Source organism: Onychostruthus taczanowskii, unplaced genomic scaffold, assembly GCF_017590055.1.
Source record: "Onychostruthus taczanowskii isolate IOZ18803 unplaced genomic scaffold, ASM1759005v1 scaffold82, whole genome shotgun sequence".
In the NCBI taxonomy this organism is placed as follows: domain Eukaryota; kingdom Metazoa; phylum Chordata; class Aves; order Passeriformes; family Passeridae; genus Onychostruthus; species Onychostruthus taczanowskii.
This window is the reverse complement of record NW_024506112.1, coordinates 1,412,989-1,434,864: the sequence shown is the minus strand read 5'-3', so window position 1 is coordinate 1,434,864 and position 21,876 is coordinate 1,412,989. Positions and strand designations below refer to the sequence as shown.

Genomic DNA, 21,876 nt, shown 5'->3' with positions numbered 1-21,876 from the left:
TAGTTTTACCAAATAATAGTTGACTGTATGACTAATATAATTATTTTCTGCTTTTCTCCTCATTTTAACAGCACAACACTTTTTTTCCCCCATTAAATACATTGAAGAGAATTAAAGAAAAACATGAGACACCATGATATCTATGGAAATACTACTTCTAATCTGCATGTCTGGGAAGCAGTACCTCCACATTGCCCAGAATTATGGTTCCACTCCAGTTATCAGCCAGCTATGACACCAGAACAATATTGTGCTAATGGAAATGCTGCATTTCTTTTGTTCAACTGCAGCAACAATTGTGATATAATTATATGTCTTGCTACTTTATATACTACATATATAATTAAGGCTTTGAGGTGACCTAATTGCAGCCTTCCAGTATCTGAAGGCAGCCTACAAGAAAGATGGAGAGAGACCTTTTACAATGGCCTGGGGTCACAGGATGGGGGAAATGTCTTTAAACTGAATGGGAGTAGGTTTAGATTAGATATTAGAAAGAAATTCTTCACTGTGAAGGTGATGAGACACTGAAACAGACTGCCCGGAGAAGCTGCAGATGCTCCATCCCTGGAAGTGTTCAAGGAAGGGCTCTGAGCAAGCTGATCTAGTGAAAGATGTCCTGCCCATGGCAGTGGGGTTGGATGAGATGATCCTTAAGCCATTCTGGGATTCTACATGTCTTTATTTCTTGAGAGGCAGTAAAATGAAAACCAGAAAGGACAGAGGTAAATCCTGAGTTCTTTAGCACTCTGGTGTTTAGCTGTTTCAAAAAAAAAAAAAAAAAAAAAAAAAGCTACACTGAAATATGTAAACTCATATTCTTTACTTACTAAATTGGATCATAAACACCAGATTCCCAGAAAACTACACTTTTTGCACAAATCCAAGCTGAAGCTTCACTTGATAATTGATTTACTGATAATGAGCATCCTTGATTACATATAGATTCTGTCATCTTGTTTCAAAATTGGAAGATGAAAAAAATTAAAAGCTTGTCATTAACATGTCAGATTGGATCACAGAAGACATCAGTTTGAAGAAGTAAAGGTTCACTTAGTGCTTTTGAAATACAAAGGCAAATGCATGCAATTATATCAATATTTATATATAAAGCTGCCAATCTGAATCATAAACATGTATAGCTCTCCACTCACTAAGTTTTTGCAGTGCCAAAATCAAAAAATCATCATATGTCTTACAAGTTTCTCATGAATGAAACTGTGACTCTTGAAACAGATTGAAAAAACAGCAGAGGGCATTATTTTGCTCTGTGTGACCTGCATAGAAATTTATATTTATCTTCCTTAGCAGCAGTTCTCCTGAGGCCATTGTAGAGCAACATAGCCAGAATGAAAAAATCCAAAAGAAATGACCTAAAGGGTCTGATAGCACTGCTACTGGTGTCACAGAACCAGCTTATCAGCAAAGCCTAGAAATCCCTGAAATGTCCCTAAGCTACTGCTGTAGCAAGCACATCTCATACACATGGAAAGCCATCTTCCTGCAGTTCATCATCAAGAACAGGGAAAATAAATTCATCTATTCTAAACTGGTCCTGTGAGTGCCTTCATTTTATCCATTTTTGATGTTAAATCAAGTTTCAACAAATGCTAGGGGTGAAAAAGCAGTCCCATGTAATGCAGTTATTAATATGAACATGCAAAAACCAGAGAGACATTTTTACTCATGCTAACACACATAGGTCCAAATAATTCTCCTTTTACTCAGCTATTATTTTTTCTTGTCTCACTTTGTCCTTCCTGTATGGTTTCTCCCTTCTTATACTAGCCCCTTTAAGAAGGTGTAATAGAAAAAGAGGCTTCTGCTTGATTTGCAGTTTCCCTTAGAAATGCTTAAGCATGTATTTTTCCTTTTCTGATGGACCTAAGTGGAATCAGGCTGCTTTCCCTATGCTATTTGCTTCCTCATGGCTCCTCACTGGCAAAAAATCCTCACAACCAAGGTAGCATGGCAAGATGTGAATAGCAATGGTTGATGGATGTGAATATCACCAGAAAGCCCAGAGTCATGAAAAGCCTAGAGTGCTCTCCCAGAAGTGCCATTAGCCACTTCTCTTGCCTGTCATACAGGCTTATCCCTCAGGCCATCTGGATAGAGGGCAACTAAAGGAAACACCGTGAGAAGAGAGATAATTAACAGTAAGAGAAAGATTTGTGGTAAAGCACTGCTCCCTTGAGATGGTTTTAGCCTCTCCACAGAGGGCTGCTGCTCTCTGAACTAATCCTGTTTGTGAGATGAAGCTCTACAAGATGCAGTGAGAGCCCAGGGCACTTGACAGGAGAGGGACAAGAGCACCACGTGCTTCTCTCAAAGAGCATTTATTCTCTGAAGACCACCCAGTTCAGGGGTTTAGCAAACTGAAACCTTTGTATAGCAGGGTTACATTCAGGTTATTTTACTAGAAAAGGTGCATGAACCAGGAGCATACCTAATGTAAGTCTTGACAATCAAAGGAGTGGAGGCTTGGATCTGTTTCCAAATTCAAATTACAGATCAGTTACTATGTTCTGCTGATTCAAGCTCCTATTTTAGCGGCCAACTGAAACCTTGTCTTCAAAGCTGGAACAGAATGAACTAGGCACAATGTCATGTCTGTGAAGCCAGCTGTTGGCCCAGGGCATGTACTTGGCACAGCTGGGCTCCTGTCCTGCCATCCCACTCCAGCAGGGCTGCTGAAAACAAGATCAGCCTGGGACTGCTCTCCCTGATACCAGGACCTGCATCAGAGACTGCTGCATGCTGAAGATGGTTAATGTAAGCAGTGAACATTGATCTTGAGCACAGAAATCATGTGGTTGCTACAGCAACTGCTATTTCACATGGCACATCCTCTGGAGTGGCCAAAGACACCTTTTTTTTCAATGAGATGATCTCTACAATTACCTGGAAGGAGGCTGTAATGAGGTGGGGATTGATCACCCCAGGAAAAAGAAATAGGACAAGAGGAAATGACCTCAACTTGTGCCAGGAGATGTTAGAAAAAGTTCATTCACTGAAAAGGTGGCCAAGCATTGGAACAGGCAGCCCAGAGAAGTGGCTGAGTCACCCTCCCTGGAGGTATTGAAAGGACAAGTAGATGTGGCACTTTGGCACCTGATTTAGTGATTGACTTGGCAGTGCTGGATAGCAGTTGGACTTGATGATCTTAAAGGTCTTTTCCAAGCTAAATGGCTGTATGTACACTCAAAAAGAGAAGGCAGCTATTTTCCATCACACTTGAGTGAGGCTTGTCTCTTGCAGAACTCATTCCTGGCTGACACACTAACAGGCAAAGAGTACTCCCACTGTTTCTGGAATTCCTCCACTTGTTGGCCAGACTATCATGTACAACTTGGTTGGGAAAACAAGGAAATGCTGTGTCTCAAACAGGTTAGGCCTTTAATTTAAAACTATTCTCTGCTCCTTTACTTCCCCTTATAAAGTTGCCAAGTGGATGGAAATGTGAGTTCTGGGGGCAGAATGCAGCTCACAGCAAATAAGAAAGCAGCCTTTCAAGAACAGCTTGCACTTGGTGAGGGGTAGATGGACACTGGCTGCTCGCCCAGAGGCTCCTTTGCCTTAAGAGGGACAGAGAAAGGGAGAGAAGGACACAGTGAACTTTTACACCTAATTAATTATGTAAGGATAAGGAAGATGAAAAATTTACACTGCTATAGTATAAGGAAAACATGGGTTTTGAATTCCAAATGCAGTTCCATTAACCCTTCATAGACTGTAGATGTGCAGAAAGATTTCATATCCATGAAGACTCATTTACAGCAAAATCACAGCAGGCTAGTAAATCTGTTGCACTTGAGACATGGATTTACAGATCTGGGTGGTTACCATCTTCAATGGGCTATTCCTTTGAATCCCTGCCTGCCAAGGGAACAAGAATGCCATATTTGTTTTTTCTTGGAGCCATTTGGGTTGTTAGGAGTTCTGCCTTACCAATCATCCATAGCAAATAAATAAAAAACATTCCAGGCCCACTTCCATTTCCAGACCATCAAGAATTAAGACCCCTCCAGTCCATGTTATGCAGTGGTCTGATGAGCACTGTAGGGAGCAGGGTACAGCATAATATCAGTTTTAGAGACAGAGAGAATGGTTAAAAATAAGTCAATGGACCATTGTGTTGTTATGTCTCAAAATTAGATGAGGGATTTTTAGTTGTCAGTGTTTAGAAGGAGATGATAGAAAATCTACTTTTCTAGCTGTATCCAGCTTAGCAAGTGTGAATACACAGTTCCAGCTTCATAAGGACATAGGGAAATGGCAAAGGAAGTTTATTATTACAGTGTGGGTGTATGGAAGGTGATATGGGTACAGAATGAGTAGCTGGGTTTTTCCATTCCAACAGGCTTCCTGCTGCTTAGGAAGGCAGAATAGGTTAAACTATAAGTAATTTTTAACCCACGGAGGATAATAGTTTCTTTTTTTTTCAAAAAATATTATTTTCTCTTCTTTTATTGAAAGACTTAAGTCCTGTACCTTACCATGGTGCTCCTTGCTGTTAGCTGTGCTTATGAATTAAATTCCACCTGCACGTTTGGAAAAACACTTCTATAGCCAATGTCTAAGTTATTTACATGAATATCTACTGCAGCTCCTTAAGGAAGTACAACAAATGTAGGACTCTACAGCTGTAAAAGCTAACCCCACATGTTAATTAAGAGCAATAAAATACATATATTCACAGTACAAATGAGGAACCAGCAGAACAGTCTGCCTAGTCTTTTCTCTCTCAATGGGAGAAACTCTAAACAGATAAGATGCAAGGAGTGGGCAAAAAGAAAAAAGGAAAACATTGCATATGCATTAGGTTCAATTTATTTATAATATTGAACAATTAATGTCAAATTAAGTAGACTAAATGGTTTATTAATTACAGAATAGATAATATATTACTCTTGATTCATACATCTACATAATGTGTTGTTATTATATATCAATAAAACATTTTCTGTTGATTATATACTTCATGTGTTCATCACATCAACATTTTTCTAAGTGCTATACATTATTTATGTAATGTATCACTAATTACTGCAATACCAATTTCTCCTCTTTTGAACAGCCTCTTCAACTCATTTGTGTCAGGACTTGTCAAACTAATTAGGGTGCTGTGCATCCCATTATTTGACTAGAGTGAGATTTTACTTTGGTTGGAAAAAAAAAGATTGCCCTGCTTCTTAAACAGTTACTAACAAGTATAATTTCCAGCTTTTTCGGTGCTGTCCAATGCACACTATTCCATGTCTGGCAAAACGCAATAAACAAAGTGTTATCAATTACCCATAAAAAATGTTACTGGCTGACACAAACAGAATATAACACATATTTCTTAACTTTATCACACATTATTACTTAGTAAATGATTAATGACCTTACCTTAAACACCAGTTCTCCTATCAGGCCGTTCCATGACCCATCATCCTGAGGACTCCCATACTTGTGATCTGGTGCTACATAAATTTCGTATTTAAAGCCGAGGTAAGTGGCCAAGGCTTCCAACACGTCTATTGAGAAGCCCTGATACTTCTTTGGTTTTCCCAGAACATTTTCAGACACCATGACAAACGGCTCTTCCTAAACAAACAAACAAAAAAAAAGAAAACAAAACAAAGGAGGAATCTGTTAATAAAGCAATTATATGTCATGTTTGGGTGCTAGGGTTTTTTAAATTAAAGAAGGAACTTTTAAAATATTTATACAAAATTTTCCTAAAACACCTTTCTAGAAGAGTTCTCTACAGTCTACAAAATGCTATTTTGTTTTTTATTTCCTTCAACAGAGAAATTTAATTTTCTATTACATATTGCAGAAGTAGATCTTCTGCTGTAACGTTTCAACTGAATGCTTTTTAGTAATGCCTGCTGACCACACTTATGGTCAGCAGGACAGACATACATTCCATGTCTGCCCATAAATATGGAGGATTCTACAGCACTGCCATTTTCCACTAGCTGGGCAAACACAACACCTAACGCAGCCACTAATTCATCTTGTAAGGGAAGAAAAACAAGGCAAAACTGAAACATGTGTTGCTCTTGTCCTTCTATTGTAACCTGGATATAGGCCAGCTAAACTTAAATAGTTCTACCCAAAGAAACTCCATTTGATTAGTTTAGGGACAATCAATTATAGGAGTAAAGGCTGTCTATGAGAATGATTGGTGAATATTAATCTAAAACATAACTGCCATCAAGGATAGAAATAGATTCCAAAAGCTGATACTGAAAGGTCAGGTTTCCAACAACATTCTTTTCTTACTTTTCCAAAGACTTGTAGTAGTTTTCTCTATTTTGTTATTAAATTGCCCCTGCTCCGTTATTCTTCCTGTTGCACAACTAATTTCTAGACATTCCCCTGCACTTATTTTTCAAAAAGGATGCAAAAAACCAGATTATATTTCTAAAGACAAAAAATATATATTTGCCATAGAGGCATTTCTTTTAGGCTTGTTCTTTATTTTTCTAAAGAATAAAGCCTAAATTAAACCCATGTATGGCAAATATATATTTTCTCTGAAAACTTCTGTTTGATCTAAGTAGAGCAAAATATTAAATCATCCCCAAAAGCATTAAGGTGCTCTAATGCATAGGTATTTTTTAAAATACGCTGCATGTCTTTCTTTTAATTCATTACATAGTGCCGTAATTTTATATAAGGTTAATAGAAACATCTATTCTGAGGTGCCGAAAAGTTAGTTCTGACTTGTCATGGCTTGGCCAGGACAAGCTCACGAAACCACTCCCTGACCACTTTGTTCTGGTCTGCAAAACTGAGAAGCAGATAGCAGGAAACCGAATTGATGTTTTTGCAGTTTGTGGCCTAAACTTGAATTATGCATACAGCAGCATTTTTGCTGGTGTTTAAAAATATTTTTTTAGTATTTTACTACTTATATCTGTAAATTACTTTGAAGCCAGCGTATTTGTACAATTTTTTCACTAATCCTATACCTCACTAATATTTTTAGCTTGCTGGAATGTCCTTCTATATGAACAGGTGTCACTGAATTGCAGGCAGGATGTTCTTGAAATAAGAAAGCATCTTTTGTAAATGCTTGAGCAAATATTCTTAAGGAGAACCACATGCTGAGGATGCTGCCAAAGAAGAAAGGATGCAACCAGACTGCACTGGCAGGATGTTCTTTTCTGACTCCAGGAAATCCGGGAAAAAACCCATCCCCAAACCCAAATCAAATGGAAAATGAACCAAACAACCCCACGCCTGATTAAAAAAAAAAAAAAAAAAAAAAAAAAAAGTTAAGGATGGACTGTCTCAAGGTATTATTTCTAATTCTCTGATAAAATTTCTTTCTTTCATAGAATCCAAGATCAGTGAAATTGACTAAAAATGGAGGAAAGTAAAATGAATTCTTAAAGTAGTTTTCCAGTGGCCAGGTTCCAAGAACACTGAAGGAATGGAGACCAAGTTGATGAAAGCCTCTCTTAAATGAGAGCACAATGTGAATTCAGCTTTGCTGATCACCTGAACAATTGATTCCATAATATAGACTCAAAATTACATGGAAGAAATGTTTCTGCAACAAATAAAAATGGTAGTTCATCAATCTAAACACGCTATGCACAAAATTATAAATATTTTTGTGTACAAAAGACGTTTTAGACATTGATAATTTTCATATTAGAAAGAATTAATTTTTATCACTAAATTATTTAGAAAATAGCTGCTCATAAATTGATTTTCTATCCAACTGCTCATTGTAGTGATTTAATATGCTGTTTAAAATGCAGTTTGTCACAGCTAATATCTTTATTAGGACTTAATAATCCTTTATTAAGCAATGTAATATTGTTTGCTGTTGAGAGATTTACAAAAAAACCCCAATGTCCAATGTCCTATATATATGTAATGAAATATAAATAGTCAATCAGCTTTCTACAAAGCAACTAACATTTTGCCATTTTTTGCTGAAACCCTTTAATCACATTCCAAAAAAAACAAAACCAATCTACTGCCATGATGGTTTTTTTGTGCAATTGTTTAAATTTCTGAAAATGTATTGAAAGAGGACAAAAATATTTGTCATTATATTTTCCCCTCATAAATGCTGCAGCTTGAACTATGCCAGTTGTTATTTTCTTTTTCTTTGCAATGGGAAGGTGTTATGGAAGCTATGGAAAGGTGCATACATCCCTACAACATGGATGTTAAAATGATTGTCTCCATCCTTGAGAAAGTTGAACTTGCAGAAAGAAAAGAAACATAGCAAAACAACGAGGACAACGATAAGCTTGTAGAAAGTAGGTGTGACAATCTGGTGAGCTAACTGATGATTTTGAAGGTGGGAACATTTACCCAGATTATGAAGGTTCCATTAGACCCCAAAAAATTCAGGAAAATCCTGATACACTTTCTCTCCAAAGCAAGTGTTAATTCAGACTATATAAGGAGGTCTTTATCAGAGAATCCATACAAGTGTCAGCCTTGGAGATGCTCAAATCTCCCCTGGACAGTGTTCCAACAACCTGCTCTTACATTTACCCTGCTCCACACAGCTGCCACCCAAGCGTCCCTTCAAAAGTAAATTGTTCCAGAATATAGTGAAGTGATCCAAGGAAGGTCACTGCTACTGCTTCTCCTTTTCTTCCTCTCAGAGACACCTCTCTAGGGGGCTCATGAGCCTCTATGGGGCAAGAGCAGACTTCACAGCCTGTAAAACCAGGGAGCTCTGAAGAAGCAAACAAATCACAACATTCATGACAGAGGAGAAAAATAAAACAAGGTGAATGGGTTGCAAACCCTTAAATTCTTGGTTTTGCAAGGTTGATGATCTGCCTCACTGAACCACATGGATATCCAGTTTATATAGGAGATTGCTTTTCATCCAACCTCAATGGAGATCCTTCAAGAGAGGGTTTATTTTCATTCCACTTTACCTTCAACATGCCCCCTCCTTGGATGTCAACTGAGTGCAGCACTACTAAGTCTGTGAAAAGGGCTCCTTCTCAAAATAACTCCACAGTTATCACTGCCTGGTTTCTTCTTGGGATCAAAGCTATGCTGCCCTTACCCAGAGGAGGATGGGTTTAAGACTTGGTGGACTTTACACAGGACTGTAGGTTAACTGTGGTGGACAGCTAAGCACCACGCAGCCAAAACCACCTGCAGCCAAGTGAAACTCAGCAGCAGACAGGTGAAGGTTATACTGGGTGAAGCTGTGCATATTGCTTTTTACAGCTGTAGGAAGACAGTCTGGCTTCAGAGGTGATTATGTCCCCCAGGCAAGAGAAACTGCAAAATGCTAGACTGGCACAGCTTAGGAACAATAAAGGTGAACCCAAGATTAAGGCAAAACAGTATAAAAGAGGGGAAGCATTGGGAAGATGACGAAATAATACTTTTGGGAAGAAGCTCAAGAAAATGTTCGTCCCTCTTACCACACATTTTAAAGAAGCCACAAAGTCAGACTGATAGAGATTAACAATAGGTTACATGTTAAGACTGATGTAATTTAACATTCCCAGCATCCCTGGAAACTGGTGTGAGATGGCATGCCATAATCTGTGGGTCCTAGCCATGTTCCCTCCTGCTACTGCAAAAATTAACCATGTCCTGGCCAGAACCAGGACAATTTGCTAAATGCTTCAAGAGTCTAAGACTTAAAAGTACAAAATACAGTTCTTATTTACTCTGATGAAATTATCAGACATACTGATAATTTGGATAAAATATCTGGTTTGAAGTAATCTTTTTACATTCCTTACTATAAATCCCCAATAAAGTTAAAAATAGGAAAGGAGAGAAAAGCTGTTGGGCACAGAAGACCTTCACGCTTGGAAACAGAAGGAGCAATACCCAAGCTAAATAGCAGAAAAGAACAATTAGGCTGAGTTTAACTTTGTTGTGTTAATTAATTAGACAATCAAAGAGAAACATCTGTTTGTAGCTGTGCTACAGATGTGGATGATAAAGTCAAGCAATAAATTCCAGCCTTAGAGGAGGCAAGGAGAGAGAACAAGAGAATGATTGCTTTTCAGAAGTTCAGTTCCCTAAACCCAGAGTCTCTATTTGGGATGATTTTTAGCCAGTAGAATAGTGACTTTAAATTCCAAGCTTTGATAGTAACCTTTTATTTCCTCAATAAAAATCGAGTTTTAAAGATCCAGTATTTTGGTAAAGAAGCTCTCTTTTTTGACAAATTACAGAAAATGTTATTGAAAGAACAGAAAAGTTTCATTAAGATCTTAAACACTGCACTCTAATTAAATACATGAGAGGAAGAAAAAGTTGTGATCAGTGGACTGTTTGCAAGGAAGTGGTGGTCTTTGCTCAGCTGGTCTTTATTTTACCTGTTCCCACCAATTCATTAGGATATCTCTGGAAAATAAGACAGATTTTCTCTCCAATTAAAAGTGTGGATTCTGTGGCTTTGAGACTTATTTCAGGACAGAAATTATATGGAGCTATAATACACTGCTCTGCTGCACTTATTTGCGACGGTCTTTTGCTTATTCTAAATATAAAAATGCTAAAAAGCTGGGATGTACCTTACAAATGAAAAAGCAAAAGCAAAACAGAAAGATTTGGATTATTTTCCTGGTCAGCTAAATCCTCTTTACCCCTTAGCATGGAGAGAAAGTTCCTAGCCAGGGCACTATACTGAAAATATTGGGTAAAAAAAAATGGCTTTTGAGGTTAGAGAAGCTAATCACTGTTGGGATTTACAACACAAATTGGAACTCTATGGGAGCTGGAGGGGTTTAGCTTGGAGAAAATGAGGCTCGGGGGGACGTAATTGCTGTCTACAAGTACGTGAAGGGAGGTTATGGCAAGGTGGTAATTGGCCTCTTCTCCCAAGAAACAAACTATAGGACGAGAGGAAATGGCCTCAAGTTGTGCCAGGAGCAAATTACTTTGGATATTAGGAAAAAATCTCTTCACTGAAAGGATTGTCAAGCTTTGGAGCAGGCTGCCCAGCGGAGTGGTGAAGTCACCATCCCTGGAGACATCGGCAGATGTTACAGACACGTTGATGTGGCACTTTGGGACATGGTTTAGTGGTGGGCTTGGCAGAGCTGGGTTAATGGTTGGACTTGAGGATCTCAAAGACCTTTTCCAATCTAAAGGGTTCTATGAAGAGAGTTTTGAAATTAGGTAATTATATGGGTGGTTAGAATTCATAAAGCATATGAAAATGACCTCTGTGTCTACTCATCAAAAGTTTCCGAACACACTGGAATATAATACTTTCATAGCAGCATTCCATTCAATAGGACTGTACATTCATTAAATTTTCCCTCTTTCTCCACTGAAAGTAGTGAGGGAAAAAGAAAGAAAATTTAAAAAGAAAGCGAGAAATGAAGCTCAGTTGTGGACAAGACTGTCAATCTGTGCTTGACACTGACTCTAGATCGAAAGAGTGGACAGCCACTTTAAATGATTTCCATAGCCTGGGCTGAGCCTTGGCAATCTCATGAAGCAAATATTCACTGTGACACTTTAAAAACTCCCATTCCCTGCCAATGTTAAGAAACTGCTCCCCAAACTGAAATTCACACTTATTACTAGATTTCTCAACTTCCTTCCAATGGCTGCTGGATGACCAAGCACAGCCATTATAACCAACAAGAAACATAATGTCTGATAACCTTAACCAAAATATTTTCAAGCACAAGATGCTATTGTCTTGTTGCTAGGCAAAATTGTTTTTTTCCTTGACTGGAAAAAATAATGAATGGCCCCCTTTTACACATTAGGTATTTTGCATTTCCTTCCCCAAAAGATTTTGGTGAAATATGCAGTCCCAAATACTTAATTTCCTCAACTGCTTTATTGATTGCTGTTTTGGGGATTTTATTTGGCTAGGAACAACACAGCAGCTTGTTATTTTAATCAAACAACAATGTACATTAATTCATGTTAGAATCAATGACCAAAATTTAATTGAAACACTTAATTCTTTCATTACAGAAATTCTCCCACTATCAACAGCAATAAAATTGCTGCAAAACATAACACAGCCCCCCACCTCTTAATAAAACTCATACATAGTTGAAGGATTGAAATCTACAAGATCTTGGATGACTAAATATTGTGCCAATGGGCTGTGTAACTGTATTGGCACTGAAAGCCACCATTCTCTGATCCTGTGCTTTTCAAACAGATTGATTAGAAAGTCAGTTGTACTAATAGAAAAATCACCTTTTCTATAGTAAAAAACTCATTCACATCCCAGAAACGGAGTACAATATCAAGTGGATTTTACATTTGGCCTATTTTTATCCATGCATGTAGTCTGTCACTTTTTGGATCTGTTTATTGTCATCTTCAATTAGACATGAAATTTGTTTTTTAGTTACAGTAGTTTAAAGAGTATTTTTCCATCCTGAGTGAAATGGTAACTTCTGGATTTATTATGATTTTTAGTTTGGTCCTATTTACAAGAAATGAACAAAGAATGTCAGGCCCTCTTCCCAGCCCTTCTTCCTCCCATTTCTCAGCAATGGGAGTAAAACTCCTTTCAAAGCAGTTTATGGCAATGGTCTATTAGAATGCTGCCAAGCTTTGTGCATTGATTTTAATCCACAATAACTTAATGCAGGTAACAGTTCTTTCTGAACCATGTGACAGGAATATGGATTGAGATTGGAATTGATTGGAGTGCTTTAGAGTGCGTCTAAAGAGTACAGTGGTGGCTTTAATGCAGATAGTTCAGCTACGTGAATTAGCAAAAGTGTGGTATGGGTACATCAACCTGCTGGCAGCTACACTGGACTCCTTCCTGCAGCCTTGCAAGGGCTCCTGTTCACGAGGAGCTGTGTCACACAGCTCACCTCCTTTTCTGCCTTGCGTAGTACAGAAGGATAATTGCAGACAGAGTGAGAGCCTTTTTGTGTTTCAAAGTCAAATTTCGGTGAACTGTGTGAATTGCTCTGGAATGCAAATGTGCCCACAGAGCAGATGGGTAAGGGTCAGTGAGAAGATAAAGCCAGGGAGCCCCGAGAGGTAGCCCTTGGCATAGAGACAAGTTAGGCTGGTCCTACCAGGCTTGGCACTGCACCTACCTTGCTGTCAGGCTGTGGCCCCAGCCAGGTCCCAAAACATTTGAATTGCTTGATAACCACCTTATCTAGTATATAGTACCTGCTACTTAGAAAAATGGGTTGAAAATAACAATAATGGAAAAAAAAAAAAAAAGGTGCTGGGTTTCCCAGCAGGCTGTGAGATTAAAGCTTGTCAAATGAATGATCCCAGTAGTGAGTAACTGTAAGGTTTATGACCTGTTTTAATACAAGCTAGGTAGCTCAAAGGGACATAAAACAGCTATTAAAAAAGGCCTGTGCCCAGTCAGTAGCAATTTAAACTTGGCCCTTGTACAGGTGTGGTGGTTGCAAGAGGAATACAAAGACAGGTTCTGCCTCTGTCAAGGAGTATTAGTTTCTGTTTTTGTAAGAATGATTTGAATTGTTACTATTTTGGGTACTACTGCAGTCCAATATACCAATACATATACACACACACACACAAACACACATATATATATATATATATATACACACACACACTCAGAGTATAATACATGCCTCAATTAAAATTATTTTTCTTAAAAGATTGTGGTTACTACAGTGGTTACTAAAGACAGTGCTGCCTGATGAAATCAAGAGACTTTACAGAAGTCCACAGCATTCAGATATGAAAATGGGGGAATGGAATCAGGGCTGCATGAAAAAAGTGATCACCAGAAATATTGTGAGACAGTAGAAGAAGCACTATCTATGAGACTATTGCACAATATTATAAAATATTTATTCAACATTTAATGAGGTATCCTGCACATAATCTTTCCTGAGGTTGATCTTTATTGTACAGACATTCACTGATGTTTTTGCCCTGACATTTTTAATGCTTTATGACTTCTAACTGTTTGTTCCTCTGCATATGCTTAAACATTGCCTTATTTCATCTTCCTTATGCCTGTCCTTTCCCCAGTCACCCTGAAAGTTACTCCAGCTTCGGAAAGAACTTTTCTTTTTTTAACTTCCTTTAAGCGAGTATTGGAATTCAAATCCCAAAGACAGTTTCAGCGTTTAAAATCAGGCCTTAGCTTCATATCTTACTTTTCATCTCTGAGTGGTAAATTCAATAGAAAAAGGGACTGAAGATGCAGACCTCCTGCCATCTCAATGTCCCTGAAGACATTGTCTGCTTTCACATTTCTTTCTTTTATAATCTGGGCAACAAATGCTCATGAATTAAATACCAACCACTGAGAATTAAGCTAGTCCACATATGATAACATTTTCCACAGTACAAATGATGTTTCTTAATTAATTTTTCTTTCTATGCTTATCTACACTTTTACCAGTCCTTTCACTACGTCACGTCCCACAGTGCCCATCTGCAGCCAAGGGTGACCAACCTGCAGCTCTGTGCAGGTAACCTGGGTAATTACTCTTGAGATTCTGTGTACAGGGATGTATGGCAAAGCATAATTCAGCATGGCTTGCTGTTATCTGTCTTTCCTTTATTCTGCCTGCCTTCTCAGGACCCTCCAGTTACGAAAATACATTCCTGTCTGGGACTTGTTTTGAATTTTCACATAGAGCCTACAAATACCCTTTGCACCATTAGGATATTATATGTTATGCACTCTCAGGAAAGGCTCTGTACTTTTCAGTCAAGGTTTTAATGCTTTAAAATGGGGAAATTCAAAGTTTTTCCTTTTTTGAATAACAGGGGCATTTTAAGAAAATAGAATTTCACAAATACCTGCTGGCTTATTCATTGTCAAATGGACCAAAGCTCATTCCATTTCCAATGTCTTAATATTCATATGAATAATTCAGTAATTTCTGTGGCTAATACAATGATACTATGAGAATATCTGCTGTATTTTAGGTCTTTTTCAATAAAACCGAAGAACTGAAGAAGAGAATAAACTGAGACAGCCAAAAAAGATATATAGCTAAATTTCTTCTTGGGCAATTGTTCATTCAAGACACTCTGAATTTGTTTGGAACAGCTATGGTGACCTTTGACTGAGCTACATTTCAGAAACTCAGAATACATTTCTGAAATTCACCAGGAAGTGACTTGAACTTAAGAGCAACTTGTCAAACACAAAGTTCAGACTTCAGCTTCATGTGTGGAAGCAGTCCAACACAGAGATATCTGATATTTAAGTTAGACAAAATAAGCCTTTTTCTAAAAGTGTAGAAAGTGTGGTACTAATCCAACTCAGATTAAAACATTGAATTATGGGTAGACAAACATGACCATAGTTCTCATCAGAATAAACCAAAAAAATATTTCTTATCACTATTTATGCAAAGGAGAGCATTCACCTTTACTGCAGAAGAGCCAGGATTCTCTGCCAAGAGAAACCAGATGATTTCCAGTCTGGAACTGTACTGTATTCTGCCATACTCACAAAGAGATTTTGGTTAAGGTCTGCAGATACCTAGCTTATAATTATTAAATTTACTTAGGGAAAGGAATTAGTTGATGGATGTGGATGACGGGAATTGTTCTGCATTTGCTTATTGAAAGACTGAGGAAATAAGTCACAATCATTTATGATTTTCAGACTCCAGAAGGTTTAATTTCATTAGTATAATGCAATAAAAACCCAGGTGTTGCAATTTGCTATCCTCTCAAATTCTACCACAATTTTTAAAAAAAGTCCTTTTCAACCTGAAGGCATAGCAAAATGAAATTGGAAGAGGAGAAGGGCTATCTAAAGGCTATCCAAAACGGCATGAGAGATTTGAACTGTTAAAGCCAGTTCAGAAATTAATGTAAACTTCTCAACTCTCAATGAAAAAGAAACCTATTTGCATTCAAAGGTATTACTATTTAATTTTAACACTGGTTTCCCTGGATCAAGATCATTCTGTTAGAAAATGGCAGAATTAACAATAACTAATCATTCACAGTCTGTACAGATTCTTTACTTTTAACAGAAATGTATTGACTTAATTGAAGAACAGGGAGAAAGATGGAAGAGAAAATATAATAAAGACCACCACTAAAATAAAGTTAATTGGTGAAATCCCTCCTGCTCTCACATCCAAGGTAAGAATCATGTATTTTCATCACACAGGTTAAATACAAATCTCCAGTTTTGTCCTACCAAGACATAAAACTAGTGAGGAGACTGAAATGCCCTGTGCTGTGTTGAACTTTAAATTTCTGTCTTTGCTTTTATAATTACTGTAGAATCCTACCAGCATAGGCAATTATTTTTGTGTATCTTTGCAAGTTGATATACATCCATGCTATAATAATGTGAAAGAAAAAACTGTCTGTCAAAGTAACAAAGATAACTGGGGATAAAGCAGGAACAGGAGGGAGAGAGGGAAGAACTACTGCTAAAAACAATGTGAATATTCTACTTCAAATTTATTTTTCAAGGCAAAATCCAAATATTTTTTTGTCAACAGATAATTATACTTATCAGAGTATTGGGCAAAACAGAGACCAGCCACTGCCACCATGATGCTATTTTGATGAACATTCAAATCAAGGACAATCTTCCTCCTCTCTGTTACTCCTTTCTTTTGTTTTGTTGGTGTTTTTTTTGTTTTGTTGGTAGTTGTGATTTTTTGTTTGTTTGGTTTTTTTGTTTTTTTCCTGTGCATTCATTCTTCCTTGGCTGGCTTTTGCTGTTGTTTAGTTTGGCTTTGGGTTCTTTTGTAGGTTTGTGGGGTTTTTTTTTTTGGTTGTTGTTTTTGGTTGTTGTTTTGGTTGTTGTTTGGTTTGTTTTGTCTTGTAGATACTACCACAGGAAGTTCTCTGATGGACTAAGAGCTGGAACAGAATGCTCACCCTGACAGGTAAAGGTGTGCAAATACCCATAAAATAATTGGAGGGGTATGAAACTGCTCTGTCTGTAGCACTGCTCTGGTGATTTCACTTTCCACCCCTGACCCTTCATTATGCACTGTCAGCAATGCAAACCCTGAAAACTCCTCGTCTTGCTGTTTATAAAAAAGTGCTGGGCCTTTAGACACTGAACTCAAACACAAGTAGAGAGCAGCAAGAGAGAATTGCTCAATCTAACCTTGACAATTCTGCAGCCCTGGATCAACTTTGTATTTGGGCATCGGTCCAAAGAGGGCTGTATGTCTCATATTATTTTCTTTTTCTGTATTTCTTTCTTTTTTTTTTTCCCCACTCTTAAAAACTTCTCCTCAAGCTAAGTTTATGGCAGGGAATACACTGGCCTCATAACATGAATTCCTATCCTGGTAGACATGGTCTTTTCAGCTTTAAACCAAGAACTTTTCTTAATGTAAGATGTGCACACAGGGGAAGAACCTGGCTGACAAAAAGCCAGGATGGGACAGTGGATGTTTTGCCAAACTAACATTACTTGACCTAAGCTGACCTTGAATATTTTTCTGAGTGCGACAATTTGTGCTAGACTGCACACAATTTACCAAGGTGATTGGAATTGAATCATTTAGAGCTTCAGCTAGGTAGCTTTGGCAAACAGGGCACTTGAAGTTGCTCTTTATCAGCTCACACGCTTGTGTTACCTAATTTAGAATGTGCCTGTGCAAGAAACAGGTTCTAATGTGTTTGATTCAGTCTGAAAAATGCTGTACTGATAAACAATTTTATTTTTTGGAAAATTATCCATCTTTCTGGGTTTTTTTGACCAGCTTAAATCAGAGTCTCTAACACCAACTACTTTCTTGGTAAAACCGTGCACTTAGTAAAAAGAGGCGGCAAAAGGAAGAAAATGCATTCCTGCTAGGGCAGAAGGATGAGGATCTGCTTACCAACACAGTCACCACACGCAGAACCACTCCTCGCATGTTGTTCTCCAGCTTTCTGTCTGTTAGTGACCCATTCAGACCAGTTACAGGATTCCAGCAGCCAAGCTAAAAGAGAAAACAAAAATAATTTTCTCATTGCCCATAAAACTTTGCTAGTCATTCGTGCTAGGTGTCTTTAAGCAGGAACATATGAAGTAGACAGAATACCTTCTGGACTCAATGGGATGGAAACTCAGGGGATGGCTTGTGCACAGATTCATCTTGAAATTGAAAATGAAGCTATTAAGGATATCAGGTTTTTATTTCAAATACCAGTGTGCAATGGATGACAGCACCCAGGATCTGAGGTTATATGAGTTGCTTTAAAAGAGGTCAGAGAGGATATCAATATTAGTGAAAGACATATAAAAGGTACTGTACCTGTAGCAATATTTCCACCTTACTTTCATTAATACACTAATTGGAGAAATAATAGCTACCATCATTTTAGCACGCTCTTTGATCCAGCCCATCATTCCTAGTGCAACTCTGGCAAAAGGAATTATACCAGCTTTAATTAAAGCTTATACTACTAATTGGTAATGAAACAGCCATAGGCAGTTTAAAAATCACATTTAAAGATCATTGAGGAAAACACCATTGGATAGGCACATCACAGTATTGAGAGGGTACTACAATATACTATGCAGAAAAAGAAGTCCCTTTATGCCATTCTTTGCATTGGTGCTGTTGTATTTATTGAGCTTCTGTGGATGAAGCTTTTGCTCAGGAATGTCTTTGGGATTGTCTGCCTTTCAATCTGGGTGCAGTAGATACTGACTTGTAATTCAGCTTCTCTGAAAATGTAACTCGCCTGAGTTTTTGTATGGTGGTAGATGCTTTTTTTTAAGCACAGAGAAAAAAATCAATCAACCACACATCCGTTAGCACCACACACCAAGAGAACCAGTTTCATTTTTGAGATTCATTACCACACTCAGCTGTCCTGCACAATTACCAGTGCTAAATCCAAAACCCAGCAGAAGAACAATGACTGACTGCAGAGCACTTTGGAGCAGAGTCTCAAGGTAAACCAATTGCCTATGTGAAGTCATCACACAGCCAGAGACAGACAGGCACCTGCAGCTACCAGTTCTTGCCCTGAATCACCTTCTCCATGGACTGTGAATGAAACCTTTCCAGAGATGCTAATCCTATTTAAAGGAAGAAAAGGCCTCGCTCCCTCTGACAAACCAAAATTAACATCAGTAGGGTATTGTTGGCTCCAGTGACCTCTGCTAAGACTATTCTCTTGGAGAATTCAATATCATAATCTGAGAAAAACAAACTGTAAAATATGAAAAAATATTACTGTAATTTCACACAGAGTCACAGAAATGGCAGGTTGTCTCAAACCATCTGAAAGGGTTTGTAAAGAAGGGGGCTTTGCTGAGTGTACTTGAACAGGAATTCACAGAAATCATTATTTCCAGTCCTTCATGTGAAAAGGCTTTGTATATGATCTTTCAAAGTGAAACAGAAGACGAAGAACAAGCTTTAACTTTAAATATATTTAACAATTTCAGAAGTGGGTAATCTGAAATATTTGTTTTCTTCATTACGTCTATTAGATTAGAGTAACTCCTAATTTTTTTATTTCAATATATTTGTATAAATTCTTTGAAGATGCCTCTTTAAGAAATGAATGTCTCAAATAGTAAAAAAACCCAACCTACTGCAATGATATAGAATTAGGTGTGTAATAATGGTCTCATAGGTCTTTTCCAATCTAAATGATCCCACAATTCTATGTTTGCCAGAGGAAGATGGCCTTAAAACAATGTTGTCACTTCTCTCTGCTGCTTTCAGGAGTGCTCACAGCGAATTCTTGCCCTTCTGAAGTCAAGGTTATCCTACAGTCGGGAATGAGTGAGGGTAATGCTGAGCATACTTGTAACCACAAGTAATGACTGAATCAGGGATCTACTAGATCCAAACTCCAGAGAAAGTGATAGCAACAACAGGATACAAGGAGAAACAAAACAAGAAGGTGTCCTATTCATCTCTTGAAATTGCTCATCTTTCCTATGGCTGCTTCTAAATAAAAGCACGAATTATCCCCACTTCGTGTTCCCATCTGATCACAAAGACCAGCAAGAGATCACAGCAGCCCTCTCTGCTTCTTCTGGTCCTCCACAGTGTATCCAGCTGCTCTCTAGTCATGGATGGACTACTGACACATTCCAGGTCCTCTCCACTCCCCTGGCAAAGCCCTGCAACACTTCGAGTTGAATAAACTAAATGCTGAAGTGTGTGGGCTATAATAAATAGTACAGTGAAATGCAGCAAATGAACATGCGCTGCACTTAGTACGTGACAAACCACTGACATCCTATAAAGCAAAGCATTTCATGGGCTACATTTTTGTATGAAAAATAGTGAAAACAGTACTAAGTTCAGAACAAAGCTGCATTAAATTAATTCAGTGATTGTCATTTTTAGTCACACAAAGAAACTAATTAGAACTTAGATCCAATTAGCATATCCAAATGTGTTGGATGTATAATTACTGCAGAAACTCTGTTGCTTTTGCCAGAACTAAAACCCTAGGAAGTTGCTGAAGAGCCTTTTTATGCTTTTGAAGTTAAAGTCCATTTTTAATTATGTACATTAATGTGCACATATTTATACAATTAAGTTTTTAGCCCAACCCTACCTTTTTAAGGCAAAAACCCCCCACCAACATAACATTTCTGGAAATTCAGCATAGCACTAATTTTCCTTTAAAAAGGCACTTTTTATTTTCAATTACTGTTCATTTAATTTTCAATTCAATTGTTCCTTTATGCAGCTCAGTCATGGTGAAGACAAATGTGCAGTGTCTTGCCAACAAAGTTGAAATTGATTTTGAGTGGGAGCTGCTTACTGTTATTAGGAGAAAACAAATCAACATTTATTGATGACAATTTGAGCTTGTCATTGCAGCAAGGAGCAAATGTAACTACTGCGGAAACATCGAGACGGGGGCGGTATGAAGCTCCCTCTTGAGCTTTGTCTCATTTAACTGCTTCTGCAAAACATTTGCTGCTTCTGCAGTTACTTGCTTTTACTTTTGTTCTCTCTCTGATGGTTGAATGAGAGAACAGATCAGACAATAACAGAATCTCACATTAATTCTGGTGGATTTGGGCAGATGGGTGATGGGAACTCTCTTACTGAGCACAGTGCTTGTCATCTTCATACCACATGAAATTTATCATTTACAGTGCTCTGAACTTCTGTTTCAGTTTCTTTTATTTATTCTAATGACAGCTTTCACTCTGCTAGGTTTGATGTAATATGATGAAGATGGAAAAGTTGTCAGACTTCTACTTCCTTTGATATCCAATTTGCAATCTCTTTATGTTCATCCCACACCCCAGCTTGCTATCCTCACTCTCATCAATGTTCAAATGGGCTTTGTTCTCCTGTTTTGCTGGCAAAGCCAAAAATTTACTTCCCTTCTTCATTAGAAATTTTTGACTATATGAACAATGCATTATGGAAGGTCTTGAATTTGTATATCAATATTACAGTAGGCAAAATCTATTTCATGTGTATTTACAATTTCATTATTTATAAGGAACTTGGAACACTAAAGTCTACAATGCCTTTATGACAGAGCTTACAAGCAGTTTTCCTCCCCTACTTCCTATGCAACCAGTGAACTCTGCTGAATATCTGAGAGCTTTCACTTCTTTTTCTGGCAGAGTAAAGTGCAGATTGTGTCAATTAATCAAGAAAAAATACATTGGCCTGGTATGGTCACAGTTGAGGACGATCAGAGAAAATGAATAAAACCAAAATAGTGATATAAATGAATTACTTAAGTGCTTGTCATTACATCAAAGCTTAGAGTGTTCTGTTGCTTCAATTAACATGGAAAATACACAGAAACTGGTTTATCCAATGCAACCACCTTGGAACTCAGGCTGCATTACCACAACACAAGGGTCAAGAGCAGAAAACAACTCTAGAGGAGGTCCAATGGAAATCTGAAAGACAAAACTACACTACATCTGCAACCCAAATCTATAATGACATTGGGATCACAGACTCCTCTCCTCTTTCATTTATTTCTCTGTCATTTAAAGAAAAA

At 37.8% G+C, this 21,876-nt stretch overlaps 1 protein-coding gene across 2 annotated transcripts in view; it reads right to left on the bottom strand.

Annotated features, from left to right (window-relative positions):
- Positions 1-21,876, bottom strand: part of GRID2 (glutamate ionotropic receptor delta type subunit 2) — a 675,394-nt gene that overhangs the window by 121,965 nt on the left and 531,553 nt on the right. For both annotated transcript variants that reach the window (XM_041424490.1, XM_041424491.1), the window contains 2 exons: positions 17,763-17,864; positions 5,395-5,592 (listed from right to left, as the gene is read on the bottom strand). In XM_041424490.1, the coding sequence (XP_041280424.1) occupies positions 5,395-5,592; positions 17,763-17,864 (300 nt within the window). The remainder of the gene's footprint in view (positions 1-5,394; positions 5,593-17,762; positions 17,865-21,876) is intronic.